This window comes from Zingiber officinale, chromosome 1A (assembly GCF_018446385.1).
Source record: "Zingiber officinale cultivar Zhangliang chromosome 1A, Zo_v1.1, whole genome shotgun sequence".
NCBI classification, from domain to species: Eukaryota; Viridiplantae; Streptophyta; class Magnoliopsida; order Zingiberales; family Zingiberaceae; genus Zingiber; species Zingiber officinale.
Genome location: NC_055987.1, coordinates 114,149,722 through 114,169,105, shown reverse-complemented (window position 1 = coordinate 114,169,105; position 19,384 = coordinate 114,149,722). Strand labels below are relative to the sequence as shown.

General features: G+C 36.8%; 2 protein-coding genes across 2 annotated transcripts; both read right to left on the bottom strand.

The window, feature by feature from the left end:
- Positions 1 to 8,633: 8,633 nt before the first annotated feature.
- Positions 8,634 to 17,388, bottom strand: LOC122001826. Its single transcript, XM_042556787.1, has 5 exons — positions 17,311 to 17,388; positions 10,099 to 10,407; positions 9,373 to 9,451; positions 9,050 to 9,054; positions 8,634 to 8,938 (listed from the first exon to the last, which is right to left on the bottom strand). Exons 1-5 carry the CDS (start codon positions 17,386 to 17,388, stop codon positions 8,867 to 8,869), a joined length of 543 nt encoding a protein of 180 aa, XP_042412721.1. The 3' UTR covers positions 8,634 to 8,866.
- LOC122009262 lies at positions 17,141 to 18,080 on the bottom strand. Its single transcript, XM_042565363.1, has 3 exons — positions 17,866 to 18,080; positions 17,530 to 17,788; positions 17,141 to 17,446 (listed from the first exon to the last, which is right to left on the bottom strand). Exons 1-3 carry the CDS (start codon positions 17,993 to 17,995, stop codon positions 17,437 to 17,439), a joined length of 399 nt encoding a protein of 132 aa, XP_042421297.1. The 5' UTR covers positions 17,996 to 18,080; the 3' UTR covers positions 17,141 to 17,436.
- Between the last annotated feature and the right edge of the window lie 1,304 nt (positions 18,081 to 19,384).

Sequence of the window (19,384 nt, the reverse complement as noted above, 5' to 3'; positions counted from 1 at the left end):
TAGAGGTTGCATGAAAACATCTATCTTATCTTTTGGATTAGCTGGACCTGGAATAAGCACGGTAAGGAACATAAATTCATCTTTCATGCACATCCATGGCGGTAAGTTGTACGGTGTTAATATAACTGGCCAAGATGAATATTGTTGTCCCGACTGGCCAAATGGTTGAAATCCATCTGCAGAAAGTCCCAATCTCACATTACGTGGTTCCATTGCAAAAGAGGGAAACACAGTATCAAGATGTTTCCATGCAGGAGAATCACAGGGATGACACATTATACCTCCATCGTTCTCATGCTCATGCTCATGCTCATGATGCCACAACATATGGCCAGCTGTAGCTGTAGCTGCAGATGTTTCTTTGTATCATAGAAGCTATCAGTCATTATGTTATCAGCAGGGAGCAACTCTAACATCAATTGACAAATGTCATCGTAACACCTTTCTGAGAAATGATGTTCTGCTTTCATATTCAATAACCTTGCAGTAGCTGATAGTTGAGAATGACCAGAAGGAATATCTTCCCACACTTCTCTTTCACTAGCCTGTAACATTTCATATAGTTGCTGATATTCAGGGGTTGGTATTTCATCTATATTTGAATAATCAACTGCATTCATCGCATCTTGAACCATTGATTGCATTGAAATATCAATATTATTTGATGTTTCAGGAGCGGTAACAGTAGTCCCAGAAGATGAACCAGCAGAAGGCCCAATTGGTTCATATAAATAAGTCTCTCCGTGACAGTACCAATTGTAGTAATTTGGTACAAAACCATTTCTACATATGTGCATTTTTACAGTATCCTCATCACGAAATGCTCTATTTTGACATTTTTTTATGATTGCAGGGGCACCGTAACTCAGCACCATTCATACATTCTGGATGACTTTTAGCAAAGGTCACAAACTGGTCAACTTCAGCAATAAAATCCTCTCTAATAAAACCATTATCTAATCAATTGTACATCCAAGGTTTGTTCATATACATTGTTATAACCTAAAGAGAATATAATTTGAAACATTATTAAACTTATATCACTTGAAATAATTTTAAATGCGCACAATTTCATCTCACAATCATTGTATCATATTACAATTAATCTCCTCTACACTAAAGCAAATAAATGAAACTAATATATCTCCGAAATGCAAACTATAAAGTAATGTCCGTTTCGTTCAAAACCAATACGAAGGGACTTCTTATTGTTGTTGAACAACTAACATATCATATATCCGAATTCAAAGTGAAAGTTTAAGCAACAATTTCTTTCCAAGCATTAGAACTTTATACAACTAAAGAAAGAAATAAGGGCAGGTTACAATAAAACACTAGAACCAAGGAAGAGAGCTAATGATCCAGTGATCCATTACATAAGCAGAATCAAATGATATATCGTAGTGCAGCTGAAGATTTGCTACAAGACAACTTTTTCTAATTATAACATTAAAAGAGAATACAAGCTTTCGTGTACATATCAAATTTGCATCAATTTCAATTGGTTTGTTCAATAGCAGGATAATTTAGATATGGAGGAGAATGAACAAAGTGCTTAACAGTTAACACTAACTTTATCAACTTCACTTGGCTGGCCGCGATTAGGCAGCGAGCAGGTGCCTGCGACCGCTGGGATGCCGCAAACAAGGGAAGCTGGGCTGCCGTAACTGGCTGCCACGAGGACCTGCCTGCGGTGGGTGGCCTGCTGCGAACTGCCCGCGCCGGCCAGCTGGCCGCGAGCAAGCCGCGGCGGACAGCTGGACGCAAGCAAGCCGCGGCGGCCAGCTGGCCGCGATCAGGCCGCGCCGGCCACTATTATTCTTCCCGCGATCAGGCCACGCTGGCCCCGAGCCGGCCGCTGCGCCCCGCTCACCGCGAGCAAGCCTCGGCGCCCCGCTCGCCGCGAGCAGGCCGCGGCAGCCGTCGACTGTGTGAAAACGGAGAGAGAGAGGGGCACAGAGCATACCTGACTGCTGGTTGCAGATGCCGGTGAATGGGAGGAGAGGACGCGCTGGAAAATCGCCGATCATGGACGGAAATCGCCGAGAGAGGAGGAGGAAGCAGATCGCGCGAAGAGGAAAGCGGCCGATTCGGTGCCCTAATACTGAAATACCGACGGAATTATAATTCCGTCGGTAATTGCCGACTGATTACAATTCCGTCGATAATTACCGACGGAATAATTAATTCCGTCGGTAAGCAGTAAAGCTTATCGGTATAAAATTTTAACGGGTTTAAAATTAGCGGGTGCGGGCGAAAACTCACAGACGGAAATATAATTCAATCGGTGTTTCCCGACTGAATTCTAGGTCCGTCGGTAATTTACGAAGACCGCTAACCCGGATCTTCTAGATCCGTTGCCTATCGTTCGTATTCCCGACTGAATTAAATTCCGTCGGTACTTGCCGACTGATTATTTATATCAGTCGGTAATTACCGACGGAATATAAATTCCGTCGGTAAATTCTCGACGGAATATACATTTCGTCGGTAGTTACCGACGAAGATATAATCCGTCGGTATTTACCGACAGAATTTAATTCGGTCGGAATATACCGACGGAATATAAATTCCGTCGCTACTCCCGTCGTTAATTACAGGTATTTTTGTAGTGATAGTAACCAGAATACACCTTTATTTTACGAAGGGGTCCTGATGCAATATTCATTATCCTATCATCTTGCACATTTGATATTTTACGGTCTTTCACCTATAAAAATAAGTAACATATATCTTAGTACACTTCTTAATAAACATGAACTTAAAAATTTCACAAATTTTCTAACTTACATATATTTGAAACCATAATGCAAATTCGGTCTCTAACTTTGTAGCTACCTCACTTGCACCAATTGATGGATTTTGTATATATAATTGTTGTTCATATAAGCTGAGAAAATAAGTAATTATATTAAAATTGGGATATCAAGCAAAATAATTAAACGATAAGGATAAATGTTTGATTTAAGAAGTTAACTTACTTTATGTATGGTTTGACATCTTCACAATTTAAGAGTATATATGTTCTTGCAGCATGATATTTTTCCTCGGTTAACCATCTAGCAAGCGATGCACCCATTAACTTACCAGGAAACTTAAAAATAGAAAGCATCGATGGATCTATCGGCTGACAAGCATTATCAGAATTTCTAGGACACTTGCGTTGTCTTGTTTGCACACTATTAACAAAATAATATAAGCAGAAAGAAGATGCTTCTTCTACTAGATAAGCATTGCATATTGACCCTTCAACTCTTGCTTTGTTACGAACATTATTTTTTAATTTCCTCAAAAACTGTTCAAATGGATACATCCATCTGTACTGCACAGGACCTGCTATTTGTGCCTCGTAGGGTAAATGTACTGGTAGATGTTCCATTGAATCAAAAAAACTTGGTGGGAATATGCGCTCCAGTTTACATAATATGAGTGGAATGTCTGTTTCTAGCCGAAGCATATCATCCATCGTAATACACCTTGCTGTCAAATCTTTAAAAAATAGACTCAATTCAGTGAGTGCTTGCCAAACATTTTGAGGAAGTAAGTCATGAAAAGCTACTGGAATAAGTCTTTGCATAAATACATGATAGTCATGACTTTTCATTCCAAACATCTTTAATCTATTCATATCCACGCACCGAGCCATATTTGAGGTATAACCATCTGGAAATTTGATTTTTTTCAACCAATTACATAAAGTTTGCTTGCCATCTTTGTCCAATGTATAACAAGCCTTTGGAAATCTATTAGTTATTTCATCTTGATGCAACTTTGGTCTATTGACTAGGTCTTTTAATTCCTCATGTGATTTGGTAGTGTCTTTAGTTCTTCCAGGCACATTCATCACAGTGTTAAAGATATTATCGAAGAAATTTTTCTCAATATGCATAACATCTAAATTATGTCGAATAAGCAGATACATCCAATACGGTAACTCCAAAAAAATACTCCTTTTCTTCCAACCACACTTGCACATCCTAACAATATATTTATTTATCTCATCAGAACCAGATTGTGATACTGGTAGAAATCCATAACTATCAATTTTCTCAATGATTTGTTCACCTGAAGCATGGAGTGGAGGGGGTTTTCTGACTATAACATTTTTTAAGAAATTTTCCTTATTTCGCCTAAGAGAGTTTTCTAGTGGTAAAAATTTACGGTGATTATCAAACCATGACACCTTCCCACTGTAAGGTAATGAAAATGCATCAGAATCAGTCATGCAGTGTGGACATACTAATTTACCAACCGTACTCCAACCCGACAACATTGAGTATGCTGAAAAATTACTGATCGTCCATAATAATGCAGCATGCAATCTAAAATTAGTTTTGCTTGCAACATCATAAATCACCGACCCTACATTCCATAATTCATTTAACTCAGCAATCAGCGGCTGTAAGAAAACATCTATCTTCTCTTTGGGATTGGTTGGACCAGGAATAAGTACTGCAAGGAACATAAATTCATCTTTCATACACATCCATGGCGGTAAATTATACAGTGTTAATATAACCGGCCAAGATGAATATTGTTGTCTTGACTGTCCAAATGACTGAAATCCATCTGCAGAAAGTCCCAATCTCACATTACGTGGTTCCATTGCAAAAGAAGGAAATACAGCATCTAGATGTTTCCATGCAGGTGAATTAGAAGGATGACACATTATACCTCCATCGTGCTCATTCTCATGATGCCACGTCATATGGCAAGCTGTAGCAGCAGATACATACAAACGTTGAAGTCTAGCAGTTAACGGAAAATAATACATCACTTTCCAAGCTATTTTTTTCTTCTTCTGCCCTGGTATGCGATTACCATGCTTATAACAAGGGTGTGTACAGATTTTGCATTCACGCAGATCATTGTCTTCATTCCAAAATATCATGCAGTTATTTATACAACAATCAATCTTCGCCACAGGAAAACCTAAACCTCTGATCAATTTTTTTTTACTGTAAAAACTATACGTCATTATGTTATCAGCAGGAAGGAATTCTGACATCAACTGACAAATGTCGTTGTAACATCTTTCTGAAAAATGATGTTCTGCTTTCATATTTAATAACCTTGCAGTAGCTAATAATTGAGAATGACCAGAGGGAATGTCTTTCCACACTTCTCTTTCACTAGCCTTTAACATTTCAAATAGTTGTTGATATTCAGGTGTTGGTGTTTCATCTATATTGGAATAATCAACTGCAGCATTCATCGTATCATGAACCATTGATTGCATTGCAATATCAATATTAATTGATGCTTCAGGAGCGGTAACAGTTGTCCTAGATGACGAACCACTAGAAGGTCCAATTGGTTCATATAAATAAGGCTCTCCGTGATAGTACCAATTGTAGTAATTTGGCACAAAATCATTTCTACATATATGCATTTTTACAGTATCCTCATCACGGAAAGCTCTATTTTGACATTTTTTATGATTGCATGGACACCATAACTTAGCACCATTCATACATTCCGGGTGACTTTTAGCAAAGTTCACAAACTGTTCAACTTCAGCAATAAAATCATCTCTGATAAATCCTTTTATTAATTGATTGTACATCCAAGCTTTGTTTATAGACATTTTCACCTAAAATATATTGAGAATTAAAAATTAACATAGAATAAGATACTAACACAAAACAAACAAACAGATTATATTATGTTATAAATTAACATACTAACATAACATATTTCTAAATTTAATCATGTTAAATGACATACAGTATAATTTAGTAAATTTTACCTGAAGATGTGTAGGTCAACTAGAGAAGAGCAGCAAATGCTACTTGTTTACAAAATAAAAATATTTTAGCTAAAAAATTAAGACAATAATAACTTTCAAGTTGCTCGCAGCACCAGCAGCCAACCGCCGGCCGGCACAGCCGCCATCAGCTAGCTGCCGGCCAGCACAGCCGCCAGCAGCCTGATGGCTGGCGAGCGCAGAAGGCCACAGGCAGCCGTCGCCGCCTGTTGGCGGCCGCAGACGGCCGCCGCCGCCTATTGGCGGCCGCAGACGGTCACCGCCGCCTGTTGGTGACCGCAGACGGCCGCCGCCGGCTGTTGGTGGCCGTAGAAGGCCGCAGGCGCAGAAGCCCGCAGGCGGCCGCCGACGGCTAGCTCAGAAGCCCACTGGCGGCCAAAGGCGGCCGCCGCCGGCTAGCTCAGAAGCCCACTGGCGGCCAAAGGCGACCACCGCCAGCCGCTGGCGGCCGCAAAAATCCGCTGCGGCCGAGGAAGCCCACTGCGGGCATGCGCCACCGCTTGTGGGCGCAGGCCGGCGGCAACTGCCGATCGCCGAAAAAAAAAGAAAAAGAAAACAAAACCTAACCTACGATCGGGATCGGGAGAACTAAGAAGTGTCGGTCGGCCGCGTGCGTGAGGGAAACAACGATCGAGACTAGGGTTTTTTTAGGGAGTGTTGCCGACGGAATATGAATTCCGTCAGTATACTTAATATTTACCGATGGAATGAGTTATTCCGTTAGTAAATTCCTTGGTTCACTGACTGAAATCTGAATTCCGTCGGTAACACAACGACTTACCGACATAATGAGTCATTCCGTCGGTATAAATTAAGTATACCGACGGAATTCATATTCCGTTGGTATTCCCATCGGAAATGCTGGTTTTTTTTATAGTGCGAGCTTGAACGAGCATCTCCACCTCCTCTTGAGTGAGCGTCGTGGTGGTGAATCGTCCAATGTCCTCCATCTTCTCAACTCGGATGCAGGTGGCGTTCCCACAGACGTCACTAAATATGATCCTGTCCGAAAGTCGAAGAGACAGAAAGCTGAGGATGTGGCGCTCACGCTGACCCCCTGTGGACTCCGCGCGGACCTGCAACATAACCTACGTCAGTGCCGAACTAGAGAAGGGGTCTTCGGCGTTGGCCCTCTGACGCTCAAGTTAATTACCGGCGATGAGGAATAAAGCGAAGCAATAAGAATTGTAGCACAAACAGTGAATATCGCGTGTATTGCATACCTCCGCCGATGCTTGGACCCCTCTTTATATAGAGCTCCGGTAGCGCGTGTGCACGCTTCCCAAGACAAATACGCTTCTCAAAGCTTTCCCTGAAAAGATTTGTCAGTAAAGTGTCCCTGACACAGCATATCTCTGAAGTTACAGTGGAAGTTTCGGTTGTACGATCTTCTAGCAGACCATGTCTGGTGTCGGCGACACCAACTCCCAAAAGGATGTTGAGGGATATCAACGTACTGTACCACCAGGCCGAGCGGGTTGGCCGCTCAGCTGTCTATTCGCCGCTCTGGTGCCCCGTCCGGTCAGCCAGAAGTTCGATACTCCTTGCCTGCTTGAACGAAGTTCCACTCTGCCACTGTCAAGTCTACTGTCAGGCTGAGTGGGGTAGTCGCTCGGCCGAAGTTGAACTCTGTCGATGCCAGGCCTTGCTGCCTGGTCGAGCGGGGTAACCGCTCGGCTCGGCTTCTGCGCGTCGTTCTCCCTTGAGCGTCGATCGTTTAAATGCTTCCCGTGTCGTAGTTGATGACGAGTTGGAGCCCTCTCCCCGGTCGGGGCATGTTTCACCTTACCCGTCGATGCCTTCTACGCGTTGACCACCTTGACTTTGATCTCTATTGTGGCAATGGAGTGAGGCCTTTCATCATCACCATATCAGTATGTTTATTTAATACTGTTAATTTGTTTTGAATAAAATTGGTGAGACCAAGGCTGGTACAAAATGAAAAAAAAATATATTGGAAGAAGGAGAAGAAAGTTTTTCTTAAGAAAAAAGATTATCACTACAAAAATATTGGCATTTAGGGATGAATTTTGCAACAAATTTTTTAAAAAAATTCGTTGGAAATTGAATTTGCGACGAAAATTGCAACGAAAAAAATTCGTTGGAAATGAGCCGTTGCAAATTTTTGGGACGAAAAATTAAAAATTCGTTGGAAATTTTGCAACAAAAACCATATTTGTTGCAAAATTCGTTGGAAATATTGCAACGAAAATCATATTCGTTGCAAAATTCGTTGGAAATCTTGCAACGAAAATAAATATTCGTTGGAACAGTTAATAGAAAAAAACCGCAACGAATTCCAAATTTGTCGCAAATTAACAACGAAAATATGGATTCGTTGCAAATAGATTTGCGACGAATGATTATTTGTTGCAAAAGTTAAAAAATCCAATTTCTGTAACGAAAATACATATTCGTTGAAAATTTCCAACGAATCCTTGTTTTCGTTGGAAATTTCCTACGAATTTGAGATTCGTTGGAAATTTCCAACGAATTTGAGATTCATTGGAAATTTCCAACGAATCCTGTTTTCGTTGGAAATTTCCAACGAATTTGAAATTCATTGAAAATTTGCAACGAATCCTGTTTTCGTTGGAAATTTCCAACGAATCTTATTTTTGTTGGAAATTTCCAACGAATTTGAGATTCATTGAAAATTTGCAATGAATCCTGTTTTCGTTGGAAATGTCCAACGAATCCTTGGTGCCGTTAAAAATTTCCAACAAACCCGTTTTCATTACAAAATTCTGTCCCAAAAGTAAAAAAATTCATACCCATCTAATTTTAATATTTATTCCTATTACAATTTTTTTTCAAACAGATTCAATATATATTGAATACACAACTAAATACAATAACACAAATATAAACCAAATATTAATTAATATATTTGTGTAAATACAAACATCAATAATCTAAACCCAAACATATACATCGTCAAAACATGTTTCATATAGAACCTAAACTAAAAACATAAAACTAACAATACAACAAACATCATCATCCAATCATACAAATAATAACAATATACAACAACTAACCCTCTAAATCAAACACTACAACAAAGTTACAACAAACATGTGTATCCAAATTCCAATCTCATACAAAAACATGAAAAAAAGTAGAAGATAATCTTATGGAGATCCTTCTCAATCCAATTCCTTCTTCTACCTACATCCAAAAATAAATAAAAAAAAAAAGAAAATCTTATAAACCAACATATAAATAAATAGATAACGACTTACATATTTTTACGTCAATACCACCATCATTTTCACCTACCAACCCTGTTTGAAACAAAAATAACAATACTAATTAAGATACAAAATATGGAGAAAGCTTTACAGGTCACGCTTATCAAGTCACGGAGAAAGCTTTATTTCAAACAACCATTAATTGATACTATACCCTTCCTTAGGGAAGGGAAAGGGATATAAAAAGATAGATATTTGATGATTGCAGAGTTGTAAAATTCACAACTGTGATGAATACACACCCGGAGCTAAGGACAGAAAATGCTGCTCAGGAATAAAAGAAAAAAATCAAGTTTTGCTCGTGTTGAAGCAGAAAAATGAGCAGGAAAAACAAGAAGAATAGAAACATACGGTCTTGATCCTCGAAATCAAGGCTGAAATCTTTTGTCCGGCGGCGACAGCAAGCAAATCTCTTCATGAGAATCAATCCCTGCTTTGGCGGAAAATGGGCAAAATATATTATGAACTGGATTCTAAAACAAGTGATAGGTTCGAATTAAGCAGGCACCATTAATTAATATCACTTCCCCCAGAGAAAAGTAATGATCGCAAAAACAATTGAAGAGGGCTCCACCTTGAATCTGATGCAATTTAATGTCTTGCCTGTGTTATTCTCAGGTTCCTATCTCAGAAAGCTGCTACTTTAAGCCTAAAACTAATAGTTGCCCCAATCGTTTAAAAAGATAATAAAAAGCAACAGTTCAGGAATTTCAAAACTCGAATCGGATTTGAGTACTTTTCAAAAGGAGCAGATGGAGACAACATCACGTTGAAAAGATTAAAGTAAAAAAATTTTGAAAAGCTGAAAAAAAAAGAGAGGAAAGGATTCCAAAATACTGAGCCCAAAAAGTAAATCAGAGAACCAGAGAACCGAATCACTTCAAATCATACATCGAAAAGTAGTCCAGCCAAGAGAAGTTCTACATTTACCCAGAGAAATAGATTGCGCTGAGGAATAGCTGCAACTATTCTATGATTAAAGCCAGATCTGCACCGCCGGAGCAAATACAACAACAAAATGAGTTCGGAAACCCCACGAGCGAAGATTGTTAAAGCAAATCCGAGCAGAAAACTAACCTCTGCTTCTGCCAATCGGCAATGCACCCATGGAGTGGAAGAAGAAGAGGAGGGAGCGGCCAGGCGCGGCGGCCCGCGGCAGCGAGCGGCCAGGAGCAGCGGCCCGCGGTCGTGAGCGGCAGGCACGGCCGCGAGCGGCAACCTGAGGTACGCCTGGGCTAGGTTTACAGGAAGGGACTGGGATCGTCGGATAAAAGTGGCAAGAGAGCTTACCGTCCGGAGATCGGCAGAAAAATCGCCACAGCCGCCTTTGTTGGAAAAATTAGGGCGTGAAAAAACTAGGGCAAGAGGTGAAGGGAATATATCGGACTGAGTAGGAATTATAAGGGTTATTTCCAACGAATAATTAAATTAGTTGGAAATATATTTCCAACGAATTTTCCGGAAATTTCCAACGAATTTGAGATTCGTTGGAAACTTTATAATTTCTTAAAATCATGGTTGACCAATCTAGAGACCTTAGAATTGGGTAAAATCAGTTTCTATGCGCTCCTCTATTTATCCTGATTTTATATATGTCCTCAAATATTTTTTTTATCCAATATATTTTTTTATTAATTTTTCCAACACCAATATGTCTGAAAAATTAAATTCATGTTTAAAAATTCACAAAGCAAAATATATTGGCTCTAAAATTATTTTTAATTCATGTATATAATCACGAGAACATCACAAACACATACAAACTAATTTCGCCTCGTTCTGAGCTCTCAACCATTATTTTGTGAATCCAACAAGTTCAACTACATTAATTTGATTTAAAACTCAAACACTTTAAACTCAAATTCAAATTCATCCAATCGACCTAAATGTAAAAAAAAAGATCTTATGTTAAAATAATATTTAAGCTCATTTATAGAATCAGGAGACCAAGAGGAGTACATAGAAACTTGTTTCATCCGATTCCGAGGTCTCTAGGTCCATCAATCGAGTTTTTAAAAAATTGTATACTTTGCAACGAATCACGAATTCGTTGGAAATTTCCAACGAATTCTCTGATTCATTGGGAATTTCCAACAAATTTGAGATTCGTTGGAAACTTAACAATTTCCTAAAACCACGGTTGACTAACCTAGAGAGCTCGGAATTGGGTGAAACCAGTTTCTATGCGCTCCTTTATTTATCATGATTTTATATATGCCCTCAAATATTTTTTTTACCCAATATATTTTTTTCATTAATTTTTTAAACACCAATATGTCCGAAAAATTAAATTCAGGTTTAAAAATTCACAAATCAAAATATATTGGCTCTAAAATTATTTTTAATTCATATATATAATAACGAGAACCTTACGAACACATACAAACTAATTTTGCCTCATTCTAAGCTCTCAATCATTATTTTGTAAATCTGACAAGTTCAACTACATCAATTTGGTTTAAATTAAAACTCTAACACTTTAAACTCAAATTCAAATTCATCCAATTGACCTATATGTAAAAAAATCAGCTTATGTCAAAAAAAAATATTTGAGCTCATTTATAGAATCAGGAGACCAAGAGGAGCACACAGGAACTTGTTTCATCCGATTCCGAGGTCTCTAGGTATATCAACCGAGTTTTTAAGAAATTGTAAAGTTTCCAACGAATTCCGGATTCGTTGGAAAGTTTACAATTCCTTAAAATCTCGGTTGATGGACTTAGAGAGCTCGGAATTGGATGAAACCAATTCCTATGTGCTCCTCTTAGTCTCCTAATTTTATATATGAGCTGAAATATTTTTTTAACTCAAAAATATGTCCACAAATTATTTTTTCCGCATTGATATTTGAAAAATCACTGAGAAAAATATATTGGATAAAAAATTTATTTAATGATATATATAAAATCAGGGGATTAAGAGGAGCACATATAAACTAGTTTCATCCAATTCCGAGCTATCTACATCCATCAACCAAGTTTTTAAGGAATTGTAAACTTTCCAATGAATTCCCAGATTCGTTGGAAATTTCCAATGAATTCAGAATTCGTTGGAAAGTCTACAATTCTTTAAAAATCTGGTTAATAGACCTAAAGAGCTCGGAATTGGATGAAACCAGTTCCTATGTGCTCCTCTTGGTCTCTTAATTTTATAAATGAGCTCAAATATTTTTTTTAACTCAAAAATATGTCCACAAATTATTTTTTCCATATTGATATTTGAAAAATCACTGAGAAAAATTTATTGGATAAAAAATTTATTTAATGATATATATAAAATTAGGGGATCAAGAGGAGCACATAGAAACTAGTTTCATCCAATTCCGAGCTCTCTACGTCCATCAACCAAGTGTTTAAGGAATTGTAAACTTTCCAACAAATTCTGAATTCGTTGGAAAACTTTCCAACGAATTCACAGATTCGTTGGAAATTTCCAACGAATTTTGAATTCGTTGGAAAGTCTACAATTATTTAAAAATCCGGTTGATAGACCTAAAGAGCTCGGAATTGGATGAAACCAGTTCCTATGTGCTCCTCTTGGTCTCTTAATTTTATAAATGAGCTCAAATATTTTTTTAACTCAAAAATATGTCCACAAATTATTTTTTTCCGCATTGATATTTGAAAAATCACTGAGAAAAATTTATTGGATAAAAAATTTATTTAATGATATATATAAAATCAGGGGATCAAGAGGAGCACATAGAAACTAGTTTCATCCAATTCCGAGCTCTCTACGTCCATCAACCAAGTTTTTAAGGAATTGAAAACTTTCCAACAAATCTGGAATTCGTTGGAAAACTTTCCAACGAATTCAGAATTCGTTGGAAAGTCTACGATTCTTTAAAAATCCGGTTGATAGACCTAAAGAGCTCGGAATTGGATGAAACCAGTTCCTATATGCTCCTCTTGATCTCCTGATTTTATATATGTCCTTAAATAATTTTTTTACCAAATATTTTTTTTCAATGATTTTTCAAACACCAATGTGTATGAAAATTTTAATTTAGGTTTAAAAATTCAAAAATCCAAATATTTTGGCTCTAAAATTATTTTTAATTCATGGATATAATCATGAGAACTTTACGAATGCATACAAACTGATTTCGTCTCGTACTGAGCACTCGAACATTATCTTGTAACTCTAACACGGTCAACTTGTCCGATTTGATTTTAAAACTCCACCATTTTCAACTAAAATTAACATTCATCTACTTGACCTAGACGTGAAAAAATTATCCTACGTCAAAAAAAATATTTGAGTTCATTTATAAAATCAGGAGACTAAGAGGAGCACATAAGAACTGGTTTCATCCAATTCCGATCTGTCTAGGTCCATCAACTAGGATTTTAAGGAATTGTAGACTTTCCAACGAATCCAGATTCGTTGGAAACCTTTCCAACGAATTCACAGATTCGTTGGAAATTTCCAACAATTCATAGATTCGTTGAAACCTTCCAACGAATTCCGGATTCGTTGGAAAGTTTACAATTCCTCAAAATCTCGGTTGATGGACTTAAAGAGCTCGGAATTGGATGAAACTAGTTCCTATGTGCTCCTCTTGGTCTCTAATTTTATAAATGAGCTGAAATATTTTTAACTCAAAAATATGTCCACAAATTATTTTTTTTCGCATTGATATTTGAAAAATCACTGAGAAAAATATATTGAATAAAAAAATTATTTAATGATATATATAAAATCAGGGGATCAAGAGGAGCACATAGAAACTAATTTCATCCAATTCCGAGCTCTCTACGTCCATCAACCAAGTTTTTAAGGAATTGTAAACTTTCCAACGAATTCTGAATTCGTTGGAAAGTCTACAATTCTTTAAAAATCCGGTTGATAGACCTAAAGAGCTCGGAATTGGATGAAACTAGTTCCTATATGCTCCTCTTGGTCTCTTAATTTTATAAATGAGCTCAAATATTTTTTAACTCAAAAATATGTCCACAAATTATTTTTTTCCGCATTGATATTTGAAAAATCACTGAGAAAAATTTATTGGATAAAAAATTTATTTAATGATATATATAAAATCAGGGGATCAAGAGGAGCACATAGAAACTAGTTTCATCCAATTCCGAGCTCTCGACGTCCATCAACCAAGTTTTTAAGGAATTGTAAACTTTCCAACGAATCTAGAATTCGTTGGAAAACTTTCCAACGAATTCCCAGATTCGTTGGAAATTTCCAACGAATTCAGAATTCGTTGGAAAGTCTGCGATTCTTTAAAAATCCGGTTGATAGACCTAAGGAGCTCGGAATTGGATGAAACCAGTTCCTATATGCTCCTCTTGATCTCCTGATTTTATATATGTCCTTAAATAATTTTTTTACCAAATATTTTTTCAATGATTTTTCAAACACCAATGTGTCTGAAAATTTTAATTTAGGTTTAAAAATTCAAAAATCCAAATATGTTGGCTCTAAAATTATTTTTAATTCATGGATATAATCATGAGAACTTTACGAATGCATACAAACTGATTTCGTCTCGTACTGAGCACTCGAACATTATCTTTTAACTCTAACACGGTCAACTTGTCCGATTTGATTTTAAAACTCCACCATTTTCAACTAAAATTAACATTCATCTACTTGACCTAGACGTGAAAAAATTATCCTACGTCAAAAAAAATATTTGAGTTCATTTATAAAATCAGGAGACTAAGAGGAGCACATAAGAACTGGTTTCATCCAATTCCGAGCTCTCTAGGTCCATCAATCGGGATTTTAAGGAATTGTAGACTTTCCAACGAATCCAGAATTCGTTGGAAACCTTTCCAACGAATTCACAGATTCGTTGGAAATTTCCAACGAATTCCGGATTCGTTGGAAAGTTTACAATTCCTTAAAATCTCAGTTGATGGACTTAGAGAGCTCGGAATTGGATGAAACCAGTTCCTATGTGCTCCTCTTGGTCTCCTAATTTTATAAATGAGCTGAAATATTTTTTTAACTCAAAAATATGTCCACAAATTATTTTTTTCCGCATTGATATTTGAAAAATCACTGAAAAAATATATTGGATAAAAAATTTATTTATTGATATATATAAAATCAGGGGATCAAGAGGAGCACATAGAAACTAGTTTCATTCAATTCCGAGCTCTATACGTCCATCAACCAAGTTTTTTAGGAATTGTAAACTTTCCAACGAATCTGGAATTCGTTGGAAAACTTTCCAACGAATTTCCAGATTCGTTGGAAATTTCCAACGAATTCTGAATTCGTTGGAAAACTTTCCAACGAATTCAGAATTCGTTGGAAAACTTGCCACAAATTTGCGACGAAAATTTTATTTGTTGCAAAATTTGCAACAAATTTTTTTTTTGTCGCAAACTTGCAACAAAATTTAGCGACAAAATATATTTTGTTGCTAATTTGCGATGAAAACTTTTTGTTGCTAAAATCGTTGTTAATTTGCAACAATTTAATTTCTTGTTGCAAATTTTGTTGGAAATTTTGGGACGAAAATTAAATTCGTTGCAAACCTTCGTCCCTAAAAGGCTGTTTTTTTGTAGTGTATGATTTTGTGATGTATGAGATTTGGTGATGTATAGATTTAGATATTTGGTGATGTATGAGTTGACTTGTTTAAAACTTCTTGTAAAATGTTAGACATTTGGTGATGTATGACTTGACTTGTTTAAAACTTCTTATAAAATGTTAGACATTTGGTGATATTTTGATTTGATGTTAGATGTATGATTTTATTTTGATGTATGAATTGTGATTTGGTTTAATGTATGTTTTATTTTGTTAGAAATGTTGGATAGGATGTGTATATACAATGTGTATGGATTTATTTGTTAAACTAGTTCGATATTGTTTGTATTAACAAGATGCAATGTAGAAATGGTTATTTTTGGATATTTTTTTTGTGGTTTGTGATGAATTTAGCAACGAAAAATTTTCGTTGCTAAACTATCATAGCGTATCATTAAAAAAAACTACAATGAATCATATATTCATCGCAGAATCTGCGATGAATCATATATTTGTCACAGATTCTGCATCGAATTGTATATTCATCGTGGATTTAAGATGAATCTACTGATTGCGGATTTATGCGACGAATTCTTAAATTCGTCGTCGATTTTTAGCGACAAAATCTATTTTCGTTGGAAAATATGCGACGAAAATTGGATTAGTCGCTAACTTTGGGATGAAAAAAAAATTCGTCGCAGATTTGCATTTCTCAATTTTGTGACGGATTTTTTTTACAAAGTTGTCACAAAATTCGTTATAATTTTTTTTTTTTAGTGATATATCTTCCTTTTTTTAATGCGGTTTCTATTTGTCTAATTTGATTTGTTTATTTGTATAGTTTACCTATCTAGTATGTATGTCTATCTATTTGGTCTAGTTTATTTGTTTTAAGTTTTGATTTCTGATTTTGGCTTACAGTTTTAATTTTAGGTTTTGATTTATGGGTTATGGTTTTTTTTTCTAGGTTCTAGTTTCTGGGTTTTGATTTTGGGATCTAGTTCTGTTCTAAGTTTTGGTTTTATTCTAGGTACTGATTTTTTTCTTAAGTTCTAATTTTGTTCGAGGTTTAGACTCTAGTTCTGTTTTGGGTTATGATTGTGTTATGAGTTTTTTTGATTTTTTTTTTTAAAAGATAGAAGGTGGTGAAATGTAGCAATGCACATTATAAATGAGTTGATTTAAAGCTGGACAGATTGATCAAGTTTGTTGGATAGGTCACAGGGAGCCAGAAGTTTCAAATCGAGAAAGTGAAATGCATATGTTTACGTTGAGGGGAGGTGATCATATCGTTACCTTCCATTCGCCTCTTTTTTACTCTCTATTCTTATATCTCATATATTTTTTATACTTAAAAATTTGAGGTGTTATATTTAAAAAAAAATAAGAATGTAAAAGTCTTAAAAATCAAATAAATTCAAAATTGAAAACATGATAACATCTAGATATTCAAAGTTTAAAATTTAAAAAAAAAAGAAATAAAATTAAGTTATATACTGCCCAAACTAAGTTAAATCATCATTTGCCATCTAACCCAATTTAATTACATCAGTATCTTTCTAATACGTGACAAAGCAATCCTTTTCTTTTGTACTAGAGCAATCTTGAATTGAAGTATTGCCCATTAGATTAAAAATAACATTTTTATTTGAGAGAAACAATGTAGAAAACAATTACTTTTTATCTCAATCACAAATGAACTCGCACCATTATTATAATTATGACTTTGACACGCAAACATACAAATACATAAGAAAAAAAAAAAACAATGCTGACTTTGATACACAAACATACCAGCAACACAATACCGATTACTTTTATTGGACTCCATTGTTTTTTGTTTTTTTTACCGTGGTCCAGAACTACAACCATCAGCAACTAGCATGGAACCCGGAGCCTCCAGCATCTCCCATCTCAGGCTCATAGTACACTGAAAAAACAAAGTCACTTCGTACATAAATTTTAATGTTAATCAATTTTGAATATTTATTTTATTTCTAACTTCACCATTACCAGCACTTCGATTCTTCTTTTTTCTCTTTGTAATCTTTTTTCTCTGGGTTTTCATTTTCAGTGTAGAGAATTTGAATATAACGATAAGGAAATTCGGGAACTGGCATCATAGGTACCCTGCCGGACGTAGGTATTCTTGAAGGGTATCTAATTGAATTGATCGCATCGCCGGCCTCATTTTGTAACTTCTCAAGATCAAAGTGGCCTTCGACTATCACCGTCCCATTGCGATACTCTACGTCGATATCTTCACCCGAGGCTGTCACCGAAGCAGTGCATGTTAATAACAGAATATAATATAGACTGTATTTTAATTAAGCAAGAAATCAGCTAAACCTTGAAGCTTTTCTATGACGCCTTTTATCTTTTCCAAACGCAATATTTCTGGAGACTTAGCCTTCATCATCTCGTTACTAGTTGGCGAAACGGGATCTGAAGACGAGTGAGAATCGCCCACCTTCTCCATTCCGTTGCACTTGATGGATCAGAGGAAATTAAGGGAGAGTCTGATCCCCCTTAGTTATAGAATGATAATCATCTTAGATGTCAGAGGAGGAACCCGTATATTATAAAAAAAACAATTTTAAACGTTTATTTTATTCGTAACTCCATTATGGACGACAAGACAACACCCCTGCACCTACCATGGACAACTCCGACTTTTATCATCAATATGCGGCCGGCCCGGGTGCAAGGGCATCTTTTTACTTAAGAATTAAGTTTCAGTCTGATAAATTAACGAATAATTTTTTTTAATAAAGATTCCCTACGAATGAATTAATAGGCTCCATTATGTGTACTTTCTAATTTATCATAATAATCGACCCCATAGATCATCCGAGTTGATATGTGATGGGATGTTTATCACATGAGGTTGTGGGGTCGAAACTCAGGGTAGTCGGAGCGTAAATCTTCGGTCCCTGTACAACTCACCCCACCTGCCACATGCTCGCTCAGGATGCTATGATTTACCTCCTTCGTGATGGCCTTGGGTCGGGTACGGCGAGGACACTGAGGGCGAGCGATTTCACTTTTTACCACATAATTTATCACAATAATCAATAAAAAATTTTCATAAGACCAAACCTGACATATTAGCCAAGTCCATCACTGTCCCTTATATCTTTCATACCATATGTGTTAGCAAGCCCGGCCCAGAGGCCGGGCGGTCCTGGGCGTCTGCCCAGGGCCCAATATTTTGGGGGGCCCAAAATTTATAAATAAGTAATATATATATATATATATATATATATATATATATATATATATATATAGGATTAGGAATTAGGTCAAGTTATTAACTTTTGCTTTTGCCTTTTGCATCCGCCGACTTTGCTTTTCTTTTGCATCTGCCGGCTGTTGCTCCACGAATCATCCTCGCTGCAAAATCATCCATACTGCTCGGCTGCTCCTTTGGCGAAATCGTTGCGAGACTGCATCTCTCTCCTACTCTCCTTCACCTCCGCGGGCCGGCTGCTGTTGCTTCGAGCGCGTCGGAGGGCCGTGCGACCGCGACAGGGAGGGGCAGCAGCCAGCAGGGAGTCCAGGGATCCTCTCCTCGGCGCACCGAGCGGCGTCGGAGGAGCTGAAGAAGAAAACGCCGCTTCCCTACCGCCGCCAGGGTCTGCTCCTCTGAGTTCTCTCCTCTAGCGAATCGCTCCGGCTTAGTGCTCACGACTGCACTTCTTGAGAGCCTCTCTGTTGCCACTTGCGAGCTGACGATTGCGCCATCTACATATCTATTCATCTTCAGACTTTACACGATGCTGGATTTTTTGGTTAATTAGTTAATTGTTCATAGAATAGGAATTTTTTTGTTAATTAATTAATTATACATTTGGAGTTTAATGTTGAC

Bases quoted from the DNA above. Each gene is read 5' to 3' on its own strand.
- LOC122001826 (XM_042556787.1), bottom strand. From the start codon at position 17,388: ATGGTTGTAGTTCTGGACCACGGTAAAAAAAACAAAAAACAATGGAGT. The intron at 10,408-17,310 runs GTATGTTTGTGT...ATTCCTACTCAG, and splicing joins TAATCGGTATTGTGTTGCTG to TCCGATATATTCCCTTCACC. The intron at 9,452-10,098 runs GTTAGTTTTCTG...CCGCCAAAGCAG, and splicing joins GCCGATTGGCAGAAGCAGAG to GGATTGATTCTCATGAAGAG.
- LOC122009262 (XM_042565363.1), bottom strand. From the start codon at position 17,995: ATGGAGAAGGTGGGCGATTCTCACTCGTCTTCAGATCCCGTTTCGCCA. The intron at 17,789-17,865 runs GTTTAGCTGATT...CTTCGGTGACAG, and splicing joins CGTCATAGAAAAGCTTCAAG to CCTCGGGTGAAGATATCGAC.